The sequence below is a fragment of the Corythoichthys intestinalis genome, unplaced genomic scaffold (assembly GCF_030265065.1).
Source record: "Corythoichthys intestinalis isolate RoL2023-P3 unplaced genomic scaffold, ASM3026506v1 HiC_scaffold_103, whole genome shotgun sequence".
Lineage (NCBI taxonomy): Eukaryota > Metazoa > Chordata > Actinopteri > Syngnathiformes > Syngnathidae > Corythoichthys > Corythoichthys intestinalis.
In genome coordinates this window covers 1-22,234 of record NW_026651585.1, presented here as the reverse complement: position 1 = coordinate 22,234, position 22,234 = coordinate 1, and the positions used below count along the sequence as shown (strand labels likewise).

Sequence of the window (22,234 nt, the reverse complement as noted above, 5' to 3'; positions counted from 1 at the left end):
TGGCGGTGCTGCCAAAACGGAGCAGTGTGAGCCGGGCGGGACGGAAAGAAAGTGGTCTCTCGCACACTTCCTCTTCCTTTTCCTCTGTTGGGTCTGTTGGATTGCTGATAGGAGGGTGGACTTGTGGAAAGTCAGCCACAATGTGCCTGGATTGATGTACTGTAAAGTTAAAAAAAGTGACAGCAAATGCGCAGTAAAAAATATATACATAAATATATATACATGTATGTATGTATGTATGTATGTATGTATGTATGTATGTATGTATGTATGTATGTATGTATGTATGTATGTATGTATGTATGTATGTATGTATGCATGTATGTATGTATGCATGTATGTCATAAACAGCTCATCGATTCAAACACCATTTAACTTTATGACATCCCAGATCTGACTTAAAGATGTGTTTTATACAGAGGGGCGGAATTAAATAATGGTACATTAGGAGATACAAAAGTGCCTGTGTCAGGGGAGTTTACAAATTCTTCAGCTGCATCTAAACATGTGACCATAGTGTGTGAAGTTTTTAAAAGGCCTTCTAGACAATCCACCCTGCAGCCACTCCCTTCTCGCCCATCCACTGTTTGAGTTTTGGAATGTCTCATCATGTCTGCAGTGTGTGTTGCAGTCCAAAGTGATTTGAGAGGTGTGGTAACACAAGTGCCATAAAATGAAAATGATTAAATGCAAAATCTTAGAAATCAAGTTGTCTTTCATGAAAACTTGACAAAGAAAAACATTCTGTGGGATCTGGCACGTTTGTTCACTGCTGTTATTGGTAACAGCATAATTCAAAAGTTGCTTTAAGGATTTTCACTTAATGTCAGACCAGTGGAAGAAAGTTGATCCAGGACTTTTATCAACTGCAAACATTACTGCTTGCCTTTTCATGCACAGGTGTTAGTTCTGCTTTTTTCCCTACGTAATCTGAAATAAAATTCACCTATTTTTTTTTCTTTTTTCCGACGTTTACTGCGTCTAGCTTCCCAGACTGTCTGAGTAGTACGCAAAGTCTAATATCTATAAATATACCATCTGAAACTATGCTGGCAATTCTGCCCTCATTTCACCTTTTGCTCTTCAGCTCTATGAATGGACTTACACTTGTTCTTGTTTCAATGGCAGCTGTGATGGACAGAAACAAATCCTGACTTAATTATGAAGTGTGTAATACTGCTATGGATCATATGCCGGAGCCTCACATAGTATCTTGTTTTTGTTGCAGTACCGTTTGAAAAGTGGCTCTCTTCAGTTTGAATTTCTTTCAGGATTTTGGGGGCTTTATTATTGTGCAAAACCTAATATTTCAGAAATTCACAGTGTGGAATACATCCAATAAAAGCAACAATTCTTGATCAAGCCCTAGTGTTTTGGAGGAAACACACCCTCTCACACATTAACCTCAGGGGAGGAAATTCAATCAGAGGTCCTCCCACCTCTCATATCCAGGGATGCAGGAGAAAACAATGAAAACCTTCCCTGCATATAACTCTTCTTTACCTTCCATTTTCTCGCTTGATGTCTCTATTCCCAGTGTTTTTTCTTCCAGTTTTTTAACTTCTTCTCACAAACTTTTGAGAAGGATTGTGTGAGCTGGCCTCCGTGGGCAGACATTGTTCCCATTCAGGACTTGTGGTTTGGGCTGCAGTTCTGTATGTTGACTGCGGAGCACAGAAGAGAACCACTTATCTTGACGTGCATTCCTTTCATATGCGTCACACATGCGTACCCTATCTGCTTGTCAGAAGGGATAGGGAATTTAGGCCTCCCGTTAGCTATACAGTGTGAGAACAGGGAGTCCATTCTGTTTGACAATAATTTGCTACCTCCTTTCTTCATTCTTTTCATTGTGGCCTTTATATTCGCTCTTTGCCAAATCCTATAAAGTGGCTTCTTCACTTACACTTGAGCTGTAACCACGGTCACAACGCTGCTGTTTTGTGTTCATCAAAAGGATTACATTTGGCGATCAAATTGATGTGAACTGACTTGAATCCTAGATTCATCGGACCTATCAGGGCTGAATGTTTAAGATGAGGTGTACAGCACACACATTTTCTGGCATGAGCCACTGTGTCACAGATTGATGTTTTTTTTTTTTCTTTTTTTTTGTAACTTGCGCTAGATAGAAAGTAGCATGTCTGAATGTTTGTGGTGTTCTAGTTTATCTAAGCAGAACCTGCACATTGGGGGTGTGGCGGCCTCACTGTCGGAGGTAGGAGTGGGCACTCTTGCAGAGTGCAGGGCGGGCAGCACAGAATGGAGCCCGAGTGAGGCAGAAAGAGAACATTTCTGTTGAGTTAGTCAGTGCGGGGAGAGGCTGGGCTCCCTTCCAGCTGGCCCGACGGCTCGATCAAGGAATGTGTACGACTGGAGGCCTGGGTGGGGCCATGCACAGAGCTTCTCCCTCTGCAAGCAGAGCAGAGGTGAAGCAATGCGAGCTGTCTTGTGAACTCCGGGGAAGTGTTCTCTTACATGTGTTTTTATTTGTTGACCCACTGTTGGTGTCCATGCGTTGGCGTGCAGTCACCTTGTAGGTATAAAGGGTGTGACATAAGTCATATTTTTGGCCTACTTTGAAGTGAAGCCAGCAAGTTATATGTTTCACCACGAAACTCACACACCCATCTAATTTTGTTTTGTATACAGTATATTTCGTGAGGACACTTGTAACTAGCTTTGTTAATACCATTCAGTTTGATTGTTCCTTGAATAGCACCCCCATGATCATGCAAAGTGTGCACAGCTGCTGTATGACAGGTTTTCTTAAGCAAACAAAAGGACAACAGCAATTGGGTGGCATTTAAATAAGTTACGTCCGTTCTGTTTTAGTGGAGAGTCCATTGAAAAATGCAAAACAGGTCAATTAGTAAACCAAGGTGTTTGAGAATCCAAGAGTATTGCCAATGTTTCTTTCCGAGTTCATAAACTATATGTTTTGAACAGGGTGGCTCAGTAAGGGAGAAGTTAATGATGGGACTACACAGCCTGTCGCAGAAGAATTATTCCGAGGGACATGTTCCCACTGGTAGATGCTTGTCTTTACACACATTGAGTTTGGTCCTGTTTGTACTCCGCTGTAACAAAGAGAAGGCTTTGTTTCCAAATGTGCTAGTGGGCTGAAGCAACAATCTGAGCTTGTCATGCAAGAGCTTGGGCAAGTTAGAGCAAGAAAACAAATTAACATTGCAAAAAAAAAGTACAACTTACAAAATGGAAAGATGAAATTGTCTGTCTGAGATTTATTTATTTATTTCTCTTTTTTAATTTTTAATTTTTTTTTTTTTATTATTAATCAAACAAATCCAATATGAATAAAATGCTACACATGTGAATATAATCTTAGGGGTTTGGAACTACTAAATCACTATCATAATCTTATTTTTTAATGCTTCAGTGATTAGTTACGGTAACTGTTTCTCTGCAACAGGCAAACAGTTTTCAAGCACTTACTTGGTGCTTTGTAGTTGATTGCAATTCAATGTGGTCGTACTGTGTTAAGTAAATCCTAATCCTGTTTGCTTTTCTGCCAACAGAAGTCAAGAAAACAAGAACCAACGCATCGTACTGAAGCCCTTGGCCTCGCTTGAGCTATCCAAGGTAATTGTCCTTTACATTATGTCAAAAAGGAAACCCCTGTGACATCTGTAACTGGTCAGGGACGGAGAGCTAAATTTCTGATCTCGTTTCTGCACACCAAGGCCATCCTGTCAATGTGACCTTAGAACAGCCCTCCATTATGCAGTTATAAAGCAAAACGTCTGTTGGAATGTTTGTTGCAAAGCCTTCTTTGAATCCAGATCGTGCTTTCTTTCCTCTAACTTGATTGGAAACCTGATACTTTTGCACTTCGTTTCCTCCTCTTTGCGCCCCCATATTCCGCTCCAGCCACCACCTGTTGGGGTCCTCGAACCCCCTTTCCGCTTCTTATGAAAGAACTCCATAACAGCCAGCCAGGCTCGCCCGTTTAAAGTCAGCAGCGTCGGATGATTTATTCTTTTGGGGCGGAAAAGAGGCGAGAAGAGGCCACTCCTATAGGCAAATGGTAGACCAGGGAGACACATCCATATGTTCTTTAGTCATAGTGAAGTTAAATAGACTCACTGCACTGCTTTGCTTGAAATGTATTTCAACCTAAAACACATGTGATGGATGGATCTTCTCCATATTTTCTTTTCTTCTTGTTTGTTTTCCTCTTAAAGAGTTTCATGTTGTGTATCCTCAAAATATTTTATGAACAGAGAAAAACAAAGAAGGGATAATGACTGGCATGGTGTGTGACTGCATGTCTGTCTTATGATGAACAGAAGCTTATTCATTGAGAAACTATTTTCATAAAATTATGCGACCTATTTAGATTATTGCTACAGAAGAAGTAGTCAAGTCAGCCAAGTTAAGATTTCAGGTTTTTGGGTTATTAAAAAAATGGATTCGGATCAAATTATTTCTAAACCTTTTCCACCATTATGTGGCTTGTAACCTATGTGATTCGATTGAATTTTTAAGAATCCTTTCAAGAGGGAAGTAACAATAAATAACTGAAATAATTTGCATATTTTTCGATAATGGGGATGTGACTGTGTTCTGAAATTGCCAAAATCACATTCAAACTCATTTAAACAGAAGTAAGAACACTCCTATCTCCATTTATGGGGAATATGTTTTGCCATAAAAATACAATTAAGCGATTCTTGTCTCGCCTTACTGCAGTAGTATAACGTTGGTTTTTATTTATTTATTTATTTATTTATTTTTTTCCTAGAACGGACCACTTTTCGGATCAGTTCATAATTCCTAGAACCAAAGCACAATGCTGCCAAAACTATAAGTGATGAGCAGTGTTGTTTGTACCACAAATAACACATCTATTAAAATTATAGCTAAATGTTCCATCCTGTGGTTCATCAGACCACATGGTTCGATGAAACCAGGGTTGCACCTTTTGGTTATAACTCCCATTGATACAAAGTGCTAGCATAATACTGTTTACCATCAAAAGAGTTATACAGTACTTTTAAGTGTATTTAATCTGGAACTGTATCTTTTATCAAGGTGGTGTGAATTACAAACATTTCCAAATAGCAGTCAATGTCACAAATATTCAAATTTCTGCCAGCTAAGGTAAAAAAAAAAAAAAAACGTGCGCATACACAACCTCACAAAAACACCACATGCTAACTATAGGAACATGTGTTGTGCAACCACATTATTTCAGTAATTTTATTTTTTACTTCTGCTGTTGAGATGGAAATAAATAGTTCTAATTGATGGTGAAAATGTTTTGAAATTATTTATTTTGGTGTCTCTTTTCTTAAGCCATAAATACTGCCATTTAAGTGTGAGTACCAATATTTTATATCAACAGTGCATACAGTATATGGCTAAACGATTGGTTATTTCATGAGAACACATTCATTATTCCAAATTTAGTGGGCCATTCTACACTGCAAAAACACACCTCCCTAAAACTAGTTAAATTCCCTTGTTTTCAGTGTAAATCTACTAGAAACAAGTGAAATTATCTGCCAGTGCTTCAATTAAATTTTATTGACTTGGATTTCATGAAATAAGACAAATAGCTACCTGAAAATAAGGTTAACAGACTTATTTTAAGCAAAAAATTAATATATTTAATCTTTAAATAATATTTGAAAAAGCTGTTTGTCAGAAATGTTCTTAATTCAAGAATAGATATTGTTCAAAAGATTATTTGAAAGCAAGTTTTTCTTGATTTAGGTGAAAAATTACCAACTTTTAGATGTATGGGCTTAAAAAGAACAAATAGTAATATTTACTTAAAGTAAGTAGAATACTGTAATCTGATGCATTAATCTGTTAACTAGTCTTTAACACTCAAAACAAGATGGAGAAATTTATTTGACAAAATTTAAGAAAAATAACCTGATTATGAAATTCTTGGACCGGCGCAAGACGGGTGCGAGCGAAAGCATTTGCCAAGGATGTTTTCATTAATCAAGAACGAAAGTCGGAGGTTCGAAGACGATAAGATACCATCGTAGTTGCGACCATAAACGATGCTGACCAGCGATCCGACGTTTTAAGTTTGCAGTTTAATGCTGGAAATTTTGATTGAAGGGATTGAAGGATTTTTTTTTTTAAAGCAACCCAACTTTTTTTAAAGACAGTTTTTCCTTACCTAATGGGAGGATAAGGTCTGGGGAAGTAATCATATGGATAATAATCAATTTTATTTGTCATATGTATTTGTAGTTATCATATATATATATCTCATTTTTTAAAGGATTTTATCGCGATCATTACTTTACTGTTATTTGTTTAATTAGGATAATGTTTTTAAAAAAATGATACATATAATTTAATGTTTTCATGTCATTTATGTGTTTGTGAAGTCCTTTAGGATACAAAAATAAACTTGACTTGCGCCCGACTCCCTTTTGCACTCAACATCTCACTTAGCTCAGACCTGACTCTTCCGATAACCATGTGTTATATTTGCATTACTGCTCTTCTGTGTATTTTCCCACTCCCACTGCAGTTAACTCTTGAGGTGACATTCTTCCAGCAATTCTTGGCTCTCTCGCCTACTTTTCATCTTTTATGTCCACTGTTTCCTGCCCTTTCCTTTGTTCGTTTCCTCCCATGTTGCTGTTGGCCACGACACCCCTTATTTTCTCCTTCATAGTAATATAGCAGTGGCGTGACAACAATGTATGATACAGTATATAATATATATAACACAAGTGGAAGGAATACCATTAAAACAAACAAGAATTATTAGTTAACAACTCACAGCAGGATTCAACATTGGGTAGCCTTGAAAATTTAATGCGACCCAACCTAAACCTGTTTATTTTGTGTTCTGATTGATTAAATGAACCTTGAACGCAATGGATGCAAGAGCAGCAGATTAGGGGTTTATGGTGCTGTTTTAACATGTTTGTGGCTCGTGCACACCTCTACAATAAATAACAATAAATTATAGATTTTGCCACTATGCAATGTCAGGCACGCAAAGCAAAACATTACAAGGTCATGTGGCATGTTTGCCGGCTATTTTTGCTGAGTGTATATTGGGTGTCTATAGTGAAGAGGTGTACATCGGTAACTTCTCGTGGAGAATTCACAGTACTGACATGCACAGCCAGAACTGGATTATTAGAGCAGTCAGAATGAGTCTAATATGATCTTTTTGGCTTCTTAAATTGTCCTTTCAAGCAATTTAATAACCGTGTCTGTCAAAAAGCATGATCTGAAATGCCTGAGGTCGGAATAGATTCATATCCCAAGCCTCAGTAAAGTCAACATGAGACGTGAATTGAGGAAAACTGAAGAGGGAGAATCAGGTTGCAGATGCCTGCGCGTCATAGGCGTAATCTTCGATACGATCCATTTACACTGTATTTGCCGGCGCATTGACCCTGGCTCTTACCATTCGGCACTCAGAGCCTGTGACTTTCTATTCGGAGTGGAGGATTAATATTATCTCAAAGCATAGCATGCATATTCCGTATCCCTTAATTCACACGGGACCAATCTTAAAATGGACGTGTTTATGAGCTTATTGCAAGTTACGTGCACTTGGCCAGTGTCCGACTTGCCAGCAATGCTGGTATGCAACCCCTTGGTAATTGAGCTTGAGTCAGATGAAATTCTCACATTTGTACAATGTGAAAACACACCATTTTGTTACAAAACAAATTGTATTTGCCTAATTATGCTGTTGAATACAATTTTTTTTTAAGTTGTGACAGCTGTTTTTAACAAATGTTTGGGGGTCGAATCCTAAATAGATCTTTGTTTACCGCTATCAAAACACCGTGCTTAACATAGCCTATGTGCCATAAAATGCGTCAGGTTCAACACGCTTCAGGAGTCAATAATTGGAAGGAATGTAGGAGGAATGACACTTAGGTACTATACTGTGTATAGTTTAGGGATTGAACTGGACAGGAAGACTTAATTGTCTTTTTTTCCCCTTAGTTAGTGTTGGCTGTATTTGTATTGCTAGGCAGGCCTTCTGAGGTCCAATATGGGTGATCATTTGATCACTGTATGAAAACATGAGTATCGAATAGATCAATATCTTTTCAATTCTTGTGGGTGTGTTTTTCATTGCAAGGCTTTTGAGTTGATTTTCTTTCTTTTCTGTCTACCAAATGTTGAAATTGCCCTAATGGTATGTTGACAATAAGTCACGTTGTTGTGACTTGCTGAGTGGTTGAACGTAGAAATGTTACATGTTCTCTGCTGCGAACTTCCTAAGTAGCTGGTATCAGTGTGTTCAAAAGACCTTACCTTTTTTAAATGACCTGTTGAAATTAGAACAATGTGGAAATATACTCTGACTAGTTTTTTAAAAATTATTTTCTCAATAATGAGCCTGGCATTATTATGATATATACTGTATACTGTATATATATTTATATATATACAGTATATACACAATCAGAATTCTCATTATAGCATAATTGTGTGTTGTACATCGCCCTAGTTCACAACAACGACAACAACACCTGTATTCATATTTTAATGTTCAAAGTTATTGTTTGTTGTCTTTTCAGACATGCTAACTCTAGTCATTCAACTCTTGTTTTGGTTGAAGCATTTTAAGCAGACTTTTTGAGCCAAAGGTGACACATTCCATTATGACCTATTTAAGGAATGTTATCTTCTTCTTCACTTAACTGAACTTTAATAAACAAACAAACCTGTTAAATCCTAGTTTGTTTGCTCTCAATTATGGTTTGATGATGTAGTATAATCCTTCGAGTACAGTGTTCAGTTACAATCTGCAAATGACCGCACCCAGTGGGTAACAAAATACAGTTTTTGTGAGGCCTTGTACACTTGTGCACGTATGTCTCTACGATGCGGTACTGGTACTGTATATAATGACAGTACGTAGTTGGGTAAAAAAAATTTTAAAATGACAAGATCAGGGACACTAGCACTTGGCAGAATGCATGCTCCACAATCATGTCTTAACTTTCATTCTAGGAGTAGGATGGATGTTGCTGCTTAATGGGTTGCAACAGGCCACAAGACCGTCCCAAAGAGAGCCTGTATTATGTGAAAGGATTATACTACCATCTAGTGTTACTCATTTAAACCAACAAGTCAGATTGCTTGAACAACACCATAGATAGGTACAGATACTGTACAATGACCTGAAACGCATCAGATATAAACATGTTGTCTGGAAGGGGATAAAATGATTTTGTTGTTGTGGTTTTTTTTAATCCATGCAATTGCAATTATATCAATCAAAATATTATGTTCTAATCATATTTTTCATTTGCAGGAAAACCAGGGAGTGACATTCTTTCCCGCCAGGGCTTGAACAAACAAGAAATAAAACAAGGTATCACAGATTTTTTTTTACAATAGTATAAAAACACAGTCAACTTGCCATCTCACACCTATAATTGTTCATATTTTCAGATGGCTGAAGAAGAAGAAACAAGGGAAGTGCTCTTTCCAGATTGGGAAGGTCCAGATAAAACTGGGCTGACTATTGAACAGACACGGGAAGGAGAGATCTTTGTAAAAGAAGTGAAAGGAGAGTCACCTGCAGCGCGATCTGGGAAAGTATATGAAGGTATTTGTTTAATGTTCTTTCAATAAACATATATATGTAAATGGCGGAAAACATTCAGGTGACTGTTCCGTTCTGAGACCCCCAAATTTGGCCAAATTTCAAAATTGTCCTATATGCATGTGTGATACATCATTGGAAAGCTTAAAAATTTCATTTTATGTGTGTGTGTGGGGGGGGGGGGGGGGGGGCATTTTGAACAGGAGGACATTTAAAAAAAATAGATAAATAAACCCCTAAACCCTAATTTGAGGTGAAAGCACGAGAGAGCATAATTAAAGACAGCATGATTTTAACAAGATATTATTGCGTACTTACCTTGTTTCCATCAAAAACTTCATGTAGCATGTCTCACCGGGTGTCAAGACACAGCTGTGAATGGCCACAGCTGGACTTTTGGGGTTAAACACAGCAATAACATGGGTCGTGATGCAGAGATCGAGATTTTCTTTTTCAAATATTTACCCTTTTAAATGTTTTTTTTTTCTTTCAGTTTTTCTTTGTTTGGATTGATTATTTATCATATAAAATATCGGGGAAAATGCGACAGTAAAAAAAAATACAATAAGCTATAGTCATGAGGTAGATATCCGTGACCTATTTACAAACACTATTTTTTTCATTGTGACGTAATTTGTTTAAAAGTTTAAAATATGCGAGTGATTAATCTCATAAAGTTTAAATTTTTTTTTATTTTTTTTAACTAAATATTAGACATCAACTATTGATTCTAAGCTAATAATGACAGACATTTCAAATAATAAATATAATTATCTTCTTTTTATGGCTGGGTTGAAACAAAAGCGGTTGCGCAGTGTCTGTAAACACGGATCTCCAGGGTAAAACGGACAAATTAAAAAAACTTTGGGGGCTTGATGCACCATGAAACTGCTATGGCAGCATACAGACTATCAAACACAACAGTTCTTTTAGCATAAAATACAGTAGTTTATTTTAAAGAGGGGTGCAAAAGCAGTAACTGCTTTTTCAGCCTTGTCTATGTTTTCCGCCATATAAAACTGCAAAAAAAAAAAAAAAAATTAAATAAACACTTCTTTCCTTTAATTTTTTTGAGCAGTATATGGTGGAAAACACTCAGGTGGCTTCAAGTTCTGCTCTGAGACCCCCAATATGCCAAATTTCAAAATTGTCCTATATGCATGTGTGATCATTGGAAAGTTTAAAATCTCAATTTTCTGGGGGAAGAAAATTATTAAACAGGAGGGCATTTTTAAAAAAATTACATATTTTTTTTAAACAGCAAAACCCTAACTGGAGGTGAGAGCACGCGAGAGCATAATTAAAGATGCCTTAATTTTAACGAGATATTATCACGTACTTATCTCTTTTCGATCCAAAAACTCCATGCAGCATGTATCATCGAGTGTCAAGACAGAGCTGTGAATGGCCACAGTTGGATTTTGGGGGGATTTTATGGGTGAAACATGATAATATAACACAATTAAATAAATACAATCAAGCGATAGTTATGGGGTAGATAGCCGTGAATTTTTTACAGACGCTAATTTTTTCAATGGGATGTAATGTGTTTAAAAGTTTAAAATATGCGAGTGAATAATTCTTTAAAGTTGTTTTTTTTTTTAACGAAATATTAGACAGCAATTAGTGATTCTAAGCTAAACATGACAGACCTTTCGAATAATAAATACGGTTACTTACCTTCTTTGATGGCTAGGTTGAAACAAAAGCGGTTGCGCGATGTCTGTAAACAGGGGTTTCCAAGGTAAAAAGGATAAATTAAAAATAGTTCGGGGACTTAATGAGCCATGAATCTGCTATGGCAGAATATAGACATATTGTTCTATCAACCACAAAAGTTTTTTTGGCTTAAAGTACAGCAGTTTATTTTAAAGAGGGGTGCAAAAGCAGAAACTGCTTTTTTAGCCTTACCTGTGTTTTCCGCCATATATGTTTTAAATATCGTATTTTTAAAGATAAACCCTAACACACACACACACAAAAAAAAAAATCCAAACACTTTTTAGAGGTCTTACCAAAACTCATGCAATTTACTTTATTCATTAGGTGACCAGATTGTGGGTGCAACAATCTATTTTGACAACATGAGCTCAGAAGAAACAGCTGAGCTGCTGAAGACACTTAACCGTCACAAGGTTGGATTGAAACTACAGAATAAAGACAAATCCCCATGCTGCTCTCCCTTGAGATCACCATGTCGTTCCCCAATGGGTACTTTGACATGGGAGGGAAAATTAGGAAGCTCCAGTCCAGACATCATTCTTGTAAGTCTTTTTGGAAACATCTTATTTCTTACACTGCAAATTTATAATGTTGTAATCCGATTATTTTTCTTAAATCTTGTCAAATAATTTTCTCAGTCTTGTTTTGAGTGTTAAAGACTATTAAACAGATTAATGTGTGAGATTATTCCTCTTTAAATAAATATTCCTCTTTGTTCTTATTAAGCCCACACATCTAAAAGTTCATTGTTTTTCAGCTAAATCAAGACAAATTTGCTTTCAAATGATGTTTTGAACAATATCTGTTCTTGTATTATGAACATTTCCGACAATTTCCGACATTTTTTTTTTTTAAGGTTAAATGTACTTTCATCTAGCTATAATAAGAAATCTAAGTGAGTAAAATTTACTTGAACCACTGGCAGAAAATTTCACTTATTTCTAGTATATTTACACTGAAACCAAGGTAATTTAACTAGTTTTAAGGCGGTGTGTTTTTGCAGTATAACTACTGGTGAATCCGTTACAGTCATTATATGATTCACGTAATTTACATAATGGGTCAACAATCATCTAAAAAAGCTTAAAATACTGTAAACTGTATGTATATTAAATAGACAAGAAAACATAGAACATTGAAATGTTAACATAAACACCTGGAAGGCGTACATGGTTTGTTTTTGTGTTATCGGTGCATTATGCTATACATAAAAATAATCCTTTTCTACTTTCTAATCCGAAAGTTGGTAAATTTCTCATACTTTATCCCTTCTAATTATTTTTCAGAGTGGAGATGATGAGGACTATAAAAGGATTTACACACGGAAGATCAAACCGAGGCTTAAGTCTGAAGACCTTGCAGAAGGCGTAGATGTGCGTACGGAGCGGCATAGCAGCACAAGTAGTGATGGCAGCACAATTACGACTGTCACACGCCGCATCACCACTTATACTGTGGACATGCCAGTTGGCATAAGTGAGCACCTTGAATTTTCAAGCCCAGATTTCAAGGGGCAAAGGCAGGAATTAGGGGATAGTTCTTCAGGAATAAGAATTTCACATGGCAGCCCAACCAGAATAGTTGGAGCTGAAGGAGGAGTTTTGGATATAGGCAAGCTAAGGGAAAGTTCAAACACTGGTAGTAGGCATGTTTTTGTGGGAGCGATGGGACCAAGTGAGGTATTCAAAACTGATAATGAGAATGGAGGGTCAATTCATGCATCTGTAACAGAAAAAGGAAGACAGATTATTGTGACATCCACAGATAAAACACAAGGGGGTGAGGGAACAAATGTGAATTTACCTGAATCAGGCTCTATTCATATTCCCAACATTTCATTGAGTGGAGGTTTTGCAGATGCTGCAAGTGAATTGAAAGGGCCTTCTGCAAATACATCTGTCAGCATCCAAACTAAAAAGTACCACGTTCACGGTCCAGGCATTAGTCTTGAGCAGAAAGAGGGAGATTTCAAAATGCCTCAGGTAAATATAACATCACATATGACAAAGGGTTCAAATTTTGACATGAAACCACACGACATTGACATTAGTCAGACTGGCCCAGAGATGAAAGGAAAAGTGAATGTATCAACTCGAAAGATGGATGGGAAAGTAAAAATACCAGATGTGGTAATCCAGGGTCCAGAGGTAGACATGGAAGGACACAAAGGCGATGGAATACAGTTTGGTAAAGATATTCGCAAATCTGAAATCTCAGGCCCAAGTATTACTATGCCAAACGTGGAACTGAATCTGAAGGGCAACAAAGTTAAAGGTGAAATAGATGTGTCACCAGGACATATCAAACAAAATATAGACACACCAGAGATTGAAGTGACAGGCATAAAAATTGACAATGACACAACGGGTAATATTGACTTTTCCAAAATAAAATTGCCAACATTTGGTTTAAAAAGTCAGGAAGCCCAGGGCCCAGACATTAACATAAATCTGAGCAAGGCTGAGATTGATGTCAAAGGCCCTGAGTTTTCAGGCCCAAATTTGACAGAGGCAGTAAACATCTCAGGACCAAAAAGCTCTTTGGCTAAAATGGATGTCAATCTAAAAGGTCCAAAACTCAAAGGGGACGCACATGTGTCTGTCCCAAATATTGATGGAGATATCAAGGTGCCTGACATTGACATCAAAGGCCCAAATGTAGACATTAAGGGTTACAAGGCTGGTGATGTTGATATCAACCTTCCTAAGGCTAATATTGACATTAAAGTCCCTGAAGTAGGTGTAAGTCTCCCCAAAACTGACTTAAATATCAAGGGTCCAAATTTAGAGATTGAACCACCAGATGCTGGCATTGACAGTCAACGTTGGAAGCTCAAGGGACCCAATCTGAAGATGCCAAAAATATCAGGTTCAAATGTCAACATGCCAAATGTGGATTTCGATCTTCAAGGCCCTAATTTCAAAGGTGATTTGGATGTGTCAGTTTCAAATGTTGAGGGGGATATCAAATCACCGGAAATTGACATCAAAGCCCCAAAGATTGACATCAAAGGCCCAAACGTCGACCTTGAGGATCCCAAGGGTGGATTTAAAATGCCCAAAATTAAAACGCCAGAATTTGGCTTCAAAGGTCCTAAACTAGAGGGTCCTCAAGTTGACATCAACCTTCCCAAGGCCAATATTGATGTCAAAGTCCCTGAAGTTGATGTCAGTCTTCCCAAACTGGATTTAGACACTAAAGGCTCAAAATTAGACATTGAAGGACCAGATGTTGAAATTGACAGTTCGGGTTCGAAGATCAAGGGACCAAACCTTAAAATGCCAAAAATCTCAAAACCAAACATTTCAATGCCAGAAATGGGTTTCCATCTGAAAGGTCCTGAACTCAAAGGTGATGTGGATGTATCTCTTCCAAAAACTGAGGGAGATATTGAAGCACCAGACGTGGCCATCAAAGGCCCAGAAATTGACATTAAGGGCCCTAGTGGTGGATTTGAAATGCCCAAAATTAAAATGCCAGCATTTGACTTCCAAGGGCCAAAAATAGAGGGCCCTGATGTTGGTATCAATCTTCCAAAAGCTAATGTTGATGTCAAAGTCCCTGCAGTGGATGTTAGTCTCCCTAAAACTGATTTAGACATCACGGGTCCTGATGTTGATGTTGAAGTACCAGATGTCGACATCGGGAGTCCAGGTTGGAAAATAAAAGGACCTAAACTGACGATGCCAAAAATCCCAAAGCCAAACATCTCAATGCCAGAAATGGATTTCCGTTTAAAAGGGCCGAAACTAAAAGGGGATGTTGATGTATCAGTACCGAAAGTTGAAGGAGACATTGAAGCACCAGAAGTAGATATCAAATGCCCAAACATTGACATTAAAGGTGCCAAGGGGGGATTTGAAATGCCCAGAATCAAAATGCCAGAATTTGACATGAAAGGTCCAAAATTGGAGAGTCCTGATGTTGACATCAATCTTCCAAAGGCCAATATTGATGTAAAAGTCCCTGAAGTTGATGTCAGTGTCCCTAAAGCGGATTTAGACATCAAGGGGCCAGATTTTGATGTTGAAGTACCAGATGCCGACATTGGGAGTCCTGGTTGGAAGATAAAAGGACCTAAACTGAAGATGCCAAAAATCCCGAAGCCAAACATATCAATGCCAGAAAAGGGATTGCAGCTAAAAGGTCCAAAACTCAAAGGGGATATTGATGTATCGATACCAAAAGTGGAAGGAGACATTGAAGCACCAGGAGTGGACATCAAAGGCCCAAAAGTTGACATCGAGGGCCCCAAGGGTGCATTTGAAATGCCAAAAATCAAAATGCCAGAATTTGGCTTAAAAGGTCCAAATATAGAGGGTCCTGGTGTTGCCATCAACCTTCCCAAGGCGAATATTGATGTCAAAGTCCCAGAAGTTGATGTCAGTCTCCCTAAAACTGATTTAGACATCACAGGTCCTGATTTTGATGCTGAAGTACCAGATGTCGACATCGGGAGTCCAGGTTGGAAAATAAAAGGACCTAAACTGAAGATGCCAAAAATCCCGAAGCCAAACATATCAATGCCAGAAATGGGATTGCAGCTAAAAGGTCCAAAACTCAAAGGGGATATTGATGTATCGATACCAAAAGTTGAAGGAGACATTGAAGCACCAGGAGTGGACATCAAAGGCCCAAAAGTTGACATCGAGGGCCCCAAGGGTGGATTTGACATGCCCAAAATCAAAATGCCAGAATTTGGCTTTAAAGGTCCAAAAATAGAGGGTCCTGATGTCGACATGAATCTTCCAAAGGCCAAAATTGATGTCAAAGTCCCTGAGGTTGATGTCAATCTCCCTAAAACTGATTTAGACATCAAAGGTCCTGATGTTGATGTTGAAGTCCCAGATGTCGACATCGGGAGTCCAGGTTGGAAAATAAAAGGACCTAAACTGAAGATGCCCAAAATTCCGAAGCCAAACATATCAATGCCAGAAATGGGATTGCAGCTAAAAGGTCCTAAACTCAAAGGGGATGTTGATATATCTGTACCAAAAGTTGAAGGAGACATTGAAGCACCAGAAGTGGACATCAAAGGCCCAAAAGTTGACATCGAGGGCCCCAAGGGTGGATTTGACATGCCCAAAATCAAAATGCCAGAATTTGGCTTTAAAGGTCCAAAAATAGAGGGTCCTGATGTCGACATGAATCTTCCAAAGGCCAAAATTGATGTCAAAGTCCCTGAGGTTGATGTCAATCTCCCTAAAACTGATTTAGACATCAAGGGTCCTGATGTTGATGTTGAAGTACCAGATGTCGACACGGGGAGTCCGGGTTGGAAAATAAAAGGACCTAAACTGAAGATGCCAAAAATCCCGAAGCCAAACATATCAATGCCAGAAATGGGATTGCAGCTAAAAGGTCCTAAACTCAAAGGGGATGTTGATATATCTGTACCAAAAGTTGAAGGAGACATTGAAGCACCAGAAGTGGACATCAAAGGCCCCAAAGTTGACATCAAGGGCCCAAGTGGTGGATTTGACATGCCCAAAATCAAAATACCAGAGTTAGGCTTTAAAGGTCCAACATTAGAAAGTCCTGATGTTGACATCCATCTTCCTAAGGCTAATATTGATGTCAAAGTCCCTGAAGTTGATGTCAGTCTCCCTCAAACTGATTTAGACATATCAGGACCAGATGTAGATCTTGATGTACCAGATGTCCACATAGATAGTCCAGGTTGGAAAATGAAGGGACCAAAACTGAAGATGCCTAAAATCTCAAAGCCAAACATATCAATGCCAGAAATGGATTTCCATCTGAAAGGTCCTAAACTCAAAGGGGATGTTGATATATCTGTACCAAAAGTTGAAGGAGATATTGAAGCACCAGACGTGGCCATCAAAGGCCCAGAAATTGACATTAAGGGCCCTAGTGGTGGATTTGAAATGCCCAAAATAAAAATGCCAGCATTTGGCTTCAAAGGGCCAAAAATAGAGGGCCCTGATGTTAATATCAATCTTCCAAAAGCCAATGTTGATGTCAAAGTACCTGCAGTGGATGTCAGTCTCCCTAAAACGGATTTAGACATCAAGGGTCCAGATTTCAATGTTGATGTACCAGATGTCGACATCGGGAGTCCGGGTTGGAAAATAAAAGGACCTAAACTGAAAATGCCCAAAATCTCAAAGCCAAACATTTCAATGCCAGAAATGGATTTCCATTTAAAAGGGCCAAAACCTAAAGGGGATATTGACGTATCACTGCCAAAAGTTGAAGGAGACATTGACACACCAGACGTGGCCATCAAAGGCCCAGAAATTGACATTAAGGGCCCTAGTGGTGGATTTGAAATGCCCAAAATAAAAATGCCAGCATTTGGCCTGAAAGGGCCAAAAATAGAGGGCCCTGATGTTGATATCAATCTTCCAAAAGCCAATATTGATGTCAAAGTCCCTGAAGTTGATGTCAGTCTCCCTAAAACAGATTTAGACATCAAGGGTTCTGATTTTGATGTTGAAGTACCAGATGTCAACATCGGGAGTCCGGGCTGGAAAATAAAGGGACCTAAACTGAAGATGCCCAAAATCCCAAAGCCAAACATCTCAATGCCTGAAATGGATTTCCACCTAAAAGGGCCGAAACTAAAAGGGGATGTTGATGTATCAGTACCAAGAGTTGATGGAGACATTAAAGCACCAGAAGTGGATATCAAAGGCCCAAATATTGATATTAAGGGTCCCAATGGTGCATTTGAAATGCCAAAACTCAAAGTGCCAGAATTTGGCTTGAAAGGTCCAAAAGTAGAGGGTCCCGATGTTGCCATCGCCCTTACCAAGCCCAATATTGATGTCAAAGTCCCAGAAGTTGATGTTAGTCTCCCTAAAACTGATGTAGACATCACTGGACCAGATATAGATGTTCAACTACAAGAGGCTGAAATAGACAGTCCAGGTTGGAAAATAAAGGGACCTAAACTGAAGATGCCAAAAATTTCAATGCCAAACATCACAATACCAGAACTGAATTTAATAAAAGGTCCGAAACTCAAAGGGGATGTTGATGTATCACTGCCAAAAGTTGAAGGAGACATTGACGCACCAGAAATCGACATCAAAGGCCCTAAGAATGGATTTGAAATGCCTAAAATTAAAATGCCAGAATTGAGCTTGAAAGGTCCAAAACTTGAAGGTCCCAATGTTGATATCAATCTTCCAAAGGCCAATATTGATGTCAAAGTCCCTGAAGTGGATGTCAGTGTCCCTACAGCTGATTTAGACATCACGGGTCCAGATTTTGATGTTGAAGCACCAGATGTCGACATTGGGAGTCCAGGTTGGAAGATAAAAGGACCTAAACTGAAGATGCCCAAAATCCCAAAGCCAAACATCTCAATGCCAGAAATGGATTTCCATGTGAAAGGTCCTAAATTCAAAGGGGATGTTGATGTATCACTGCCAAAAGTTGAAGGCGACATTAAAGCACCAGAAGTGGATATCAAAGGCCAAAAAATTGACATCAAAGGCCCCAGTGGTGGATTTGAAATGCCCAAAATCAAAATGCCACAATTTAGCTTGAAAGGTCCAAAAGTAGAGGGTCCCGATGTTGCCATCAACCTTCCCAAGCCCAATATTGATGTCAAAGTCCCAGAAGTTGATGTCAGTCTCCCTAAAACTGATTTAGACATCAGGGGACCAGATATAGATGTTCAACTACCAGAAGCTGAAATCGACAGTCCAGGTTGGAAAATAAAAGGACCTAAACTGAAGATGCCAAAAATTTCAATGCCAAACATTGCAATGCCAGAACTGGATTTAAATCTAAAAGGTCCGAAACTCAAAGGGGATATTGATGTATCACTGCCAAAAGTTGAAGGAGACATTGACGCACCAGAAATGGACATCAAAGGCCCAAAAATTGACATTAAAGGCCCTAAGAATGGATTTGAAATGCCCAAAATTAAAATGCCAGAATTGAGCTTGAAAGGTCCAAAACTTGAAGGTCCCGATGTTGACATCAATCTTCCAAAGGCCAATATTGATGTCAAAGTCCCTGAAGTGGATGTCAGTGTCCCTAAAGCAGATATAGACATCAAGGGGCCAGATTTTGATGTCGAAGTACCAGATGTCGACATTGGGAGTCCGGGTTGGAAGATAAAAGGACCTAAACTGAAGATGCCCAAAATCCCAAAGCCAAACATCTCAATGCCAGAAATGGATTTCCATCTAAAAGGGACGAAACTAAAAGGGGATGTTGATGTATCAATACCAAAAGTTGAAGGCGACATTGCAGCACCAGAAGTTGATATCAAAGGCCCAAATATTGATATCAAGGGCCCCAAGGGTGCATTTGATATGCCAAAAATCAAAATGCCACAATTTGGCTTGAAAGGTCCAAAAGTAGAGGATCCCGATGTTGCCATCAACCTTCCCAAGCCCAATATTGATGTCAATGTCCCAGAAGTTGATGTCAGTCTCCCTAAAACTGATTTAGACATCACGGGACCAGATATAGATGTTCAACTACCCAAAGCTGAAATAGACAGTCCAGGTTGGAAAATAAAGGGACCTAAACTGAAGATGCCAAAAATTTCAATGCCAAACATCGCAATGCCAGAACTGGATTTCAATCTAAAAGGTCCGAAACTCAAAGGGGATATTGATGTATCACTGCCAAAAGTTGAAGGAGACATTGACGCACCAGAAATGGACATCGAAGGCCCAAAAATTGACATTAAAGGCCCTAAGGGTGGATTTGAAATGCCCAAAATTAAAATGCCAGAATTGAGTTTGAAAGGTCCAAAACTTGAAGGTCCCGATGTTGACATCAATCTTCCAAAGGCCAATATTGATGTCAAAGTGCCTGAAGTAGATTTCAGTGTCCCTAAAGCTGATTTAGACATCAAGGGGCCAGATTTTGATGTTGACGCACCAGATGTCGACATTGGGAGTCCGGGTTGGAAAATAAAAGGACCTAAACTGAAGATGCCCAAAATCCCAAAGCCAAACATTTCAATGCCAGAAATGGACTTGAATCTTAAAGGTCCTAAACTCAAAGGGGATGTTGATGTATCAGTACCCAAAGTTAAAGGAGACATTGAAGCACCAGAAGTAGACATCAAAGGCCTCAAAATTGACACTAAAGGCCCAAAGGGTGGATTTGAAATGCCCAAAATTAAAATGCCAGACTTTGGCATTAAAGGTCCAAAAATAGAGGGTCCTAATGTGGACGTCAATCTTCCAAAGGCCAATATTGATGTCAAAGTCCCTGAAGTGGATATCAATGTCCCTAAAGCTGATTTAGACATCAAGGGGCCAGATTTTGATGTTGAAGCACCAGATGTCGACATTGGGAGTCCGGGTTGGAAAATAAAAGGACCTAAACTGAAGATGCCCAAAATCCCAAAGCCAAACATTTCAATGCCAGAAATGGATTTCCATCTTAAAGGCCCTAAACTCAAAGGGGATGTTGACGTATCAGTACCAAAAATTAAAGGAGACATTGAAGCACCAGAAATAGACATCAAAGGCCCCAAAATCGACACCAAAGGGCCAAAGGGTGGATTTGAAATGCCCAAAATTAAAATGCCAGACTTTGGCTTTAAAGGCCCAAAAATAGAGGGTCCTGATGTGGACTTCAATCTTCCAAAGGCCAATATTGATGTCAAAGTCCCTGAAGTGGATTTCAGCGTCCCTAAAGCTGATTTAGACATCAAGGGGCCAGCTTGTGATGTTGAAGCACCAGATGTTGACATCGGGAGTCCGGGTTGGAAAATAAAAGGACCTAAACTAAAGATGCCCAAAATCTCAAAGCCAAACATCTCAATGCCAGAAATGGATTTCCATCTGAAAGGTCCTAAACTCAAAGGAGATGTTGATATATCTGTACCAAAAGCTGAAGGAGACATTGAAGCACCAGAAGTGGATATCCAAGGCCCAAAAATGGACATTAAAGGCCCCAAAGGTGGATTTGAAATGCCCAAAATAAAAATGCCAGAATTTGGCTTTAAAGGGCCAAAAATAGAGGGTCCGGATGTTGACATCAATCTCCCAAAAGGCAGTATTGATGTCAATGTCCCTAAAGTGGATGTCAGTCTCCCTAAAACTGATTTAGACATCAAGGGTCCAGATTTTGATGTGGAAGCACCAGATGTTGACATCGGGAGTCCGGGTTGGAAAATAAAAGGACCTAAACTGAAGATGCCCAAAATCTCAAAGCCAAACATCTCAATGCCAGAAATGGATTTCCATCTGAAAGGTCCTAAACTCAAAGGAGATGTTGATATGTCTGTACCAAAAGTTGAAGGAGACATTGAAGCACCAGAAATGGACATCAAAGGTCCGACAATTGACATTAAGGGCTCCAGTGGTGGATTTGAAATGCCAAAAATCAAAATGCCAGAATTTGGCTTTAAAGGGCCAAAATTAGAGGGTTCTGATGTTGACATCAATCTTCCAAAAGCCAATATTGATGTCAAAGTCCCTGCAGTGGATGTCAGTCTCCCTAAAACAGATTTAGACATCAAGGGTCCTGATTTTGATGTTGAAGTACCAGAAGTCGACATTGGGAGTCCGGGCTGGAAAATAAAAGGACCTAAACTGAAGATGCCCAAAATCCCAAAGCCAAACATCTCAATGCCAGAAATGGATTTCCATCTAAAAGGGCCGAAACTAAAAGGGGATGTTGATGTATCAGTACCAAGAGTTGAAGGAGACATTGAAGCACCAGAAGTGGATATCAAAGGCCCAAATATTGATATCAAGGGCCCTAAGGGTGCATTTGAAATGCCAAAAATCAAAATGCCAGAATTTGGCTTGAAAGGTCCAAAAGTAGAGGGTCCCGATGTTGCCATCAACCTTCCAAAGGCCAATATTGATGTCAAAGTCCCAGAAGTTGATGTCAGTCTCCCTAAAACTGATTTAGACATCACGGGACCAGATATAGATGTTCAACTACCAAAAGCTGAAATAGACAGTCCAGGTTGGAAAATAA

At 38.9% G+C, this 22,234-nt stretch overlaps 1 protein-coding gene across 1 annotated transcript; it reads left to right on the top strand.

Annotated features, from left to right (window-relative positions):
* Positions 1–3,507: 3,507 nt before the first annotated feature.
* On the top strand, positions 3,508–22,230 carry LOC130911076 (neuroblast differentiation-associated protein AHNAK-like; the record flags this gene model as incomplete). Its single annotated transcript, XM_057828789.1, has 5 exons — positions 3,508–3,603; positions 9,287–9,346; positions 9,427–9,583; positions 11,627–11,844; positions 12,589–22,230. Coding segments are annotated over exons 3-5 (10,017 nt in total), but the record flags the coding sequence as incomplete, so codon positions are not given.
* Positions 22,231–22,234: the final 4 nt, after the last annotated feature.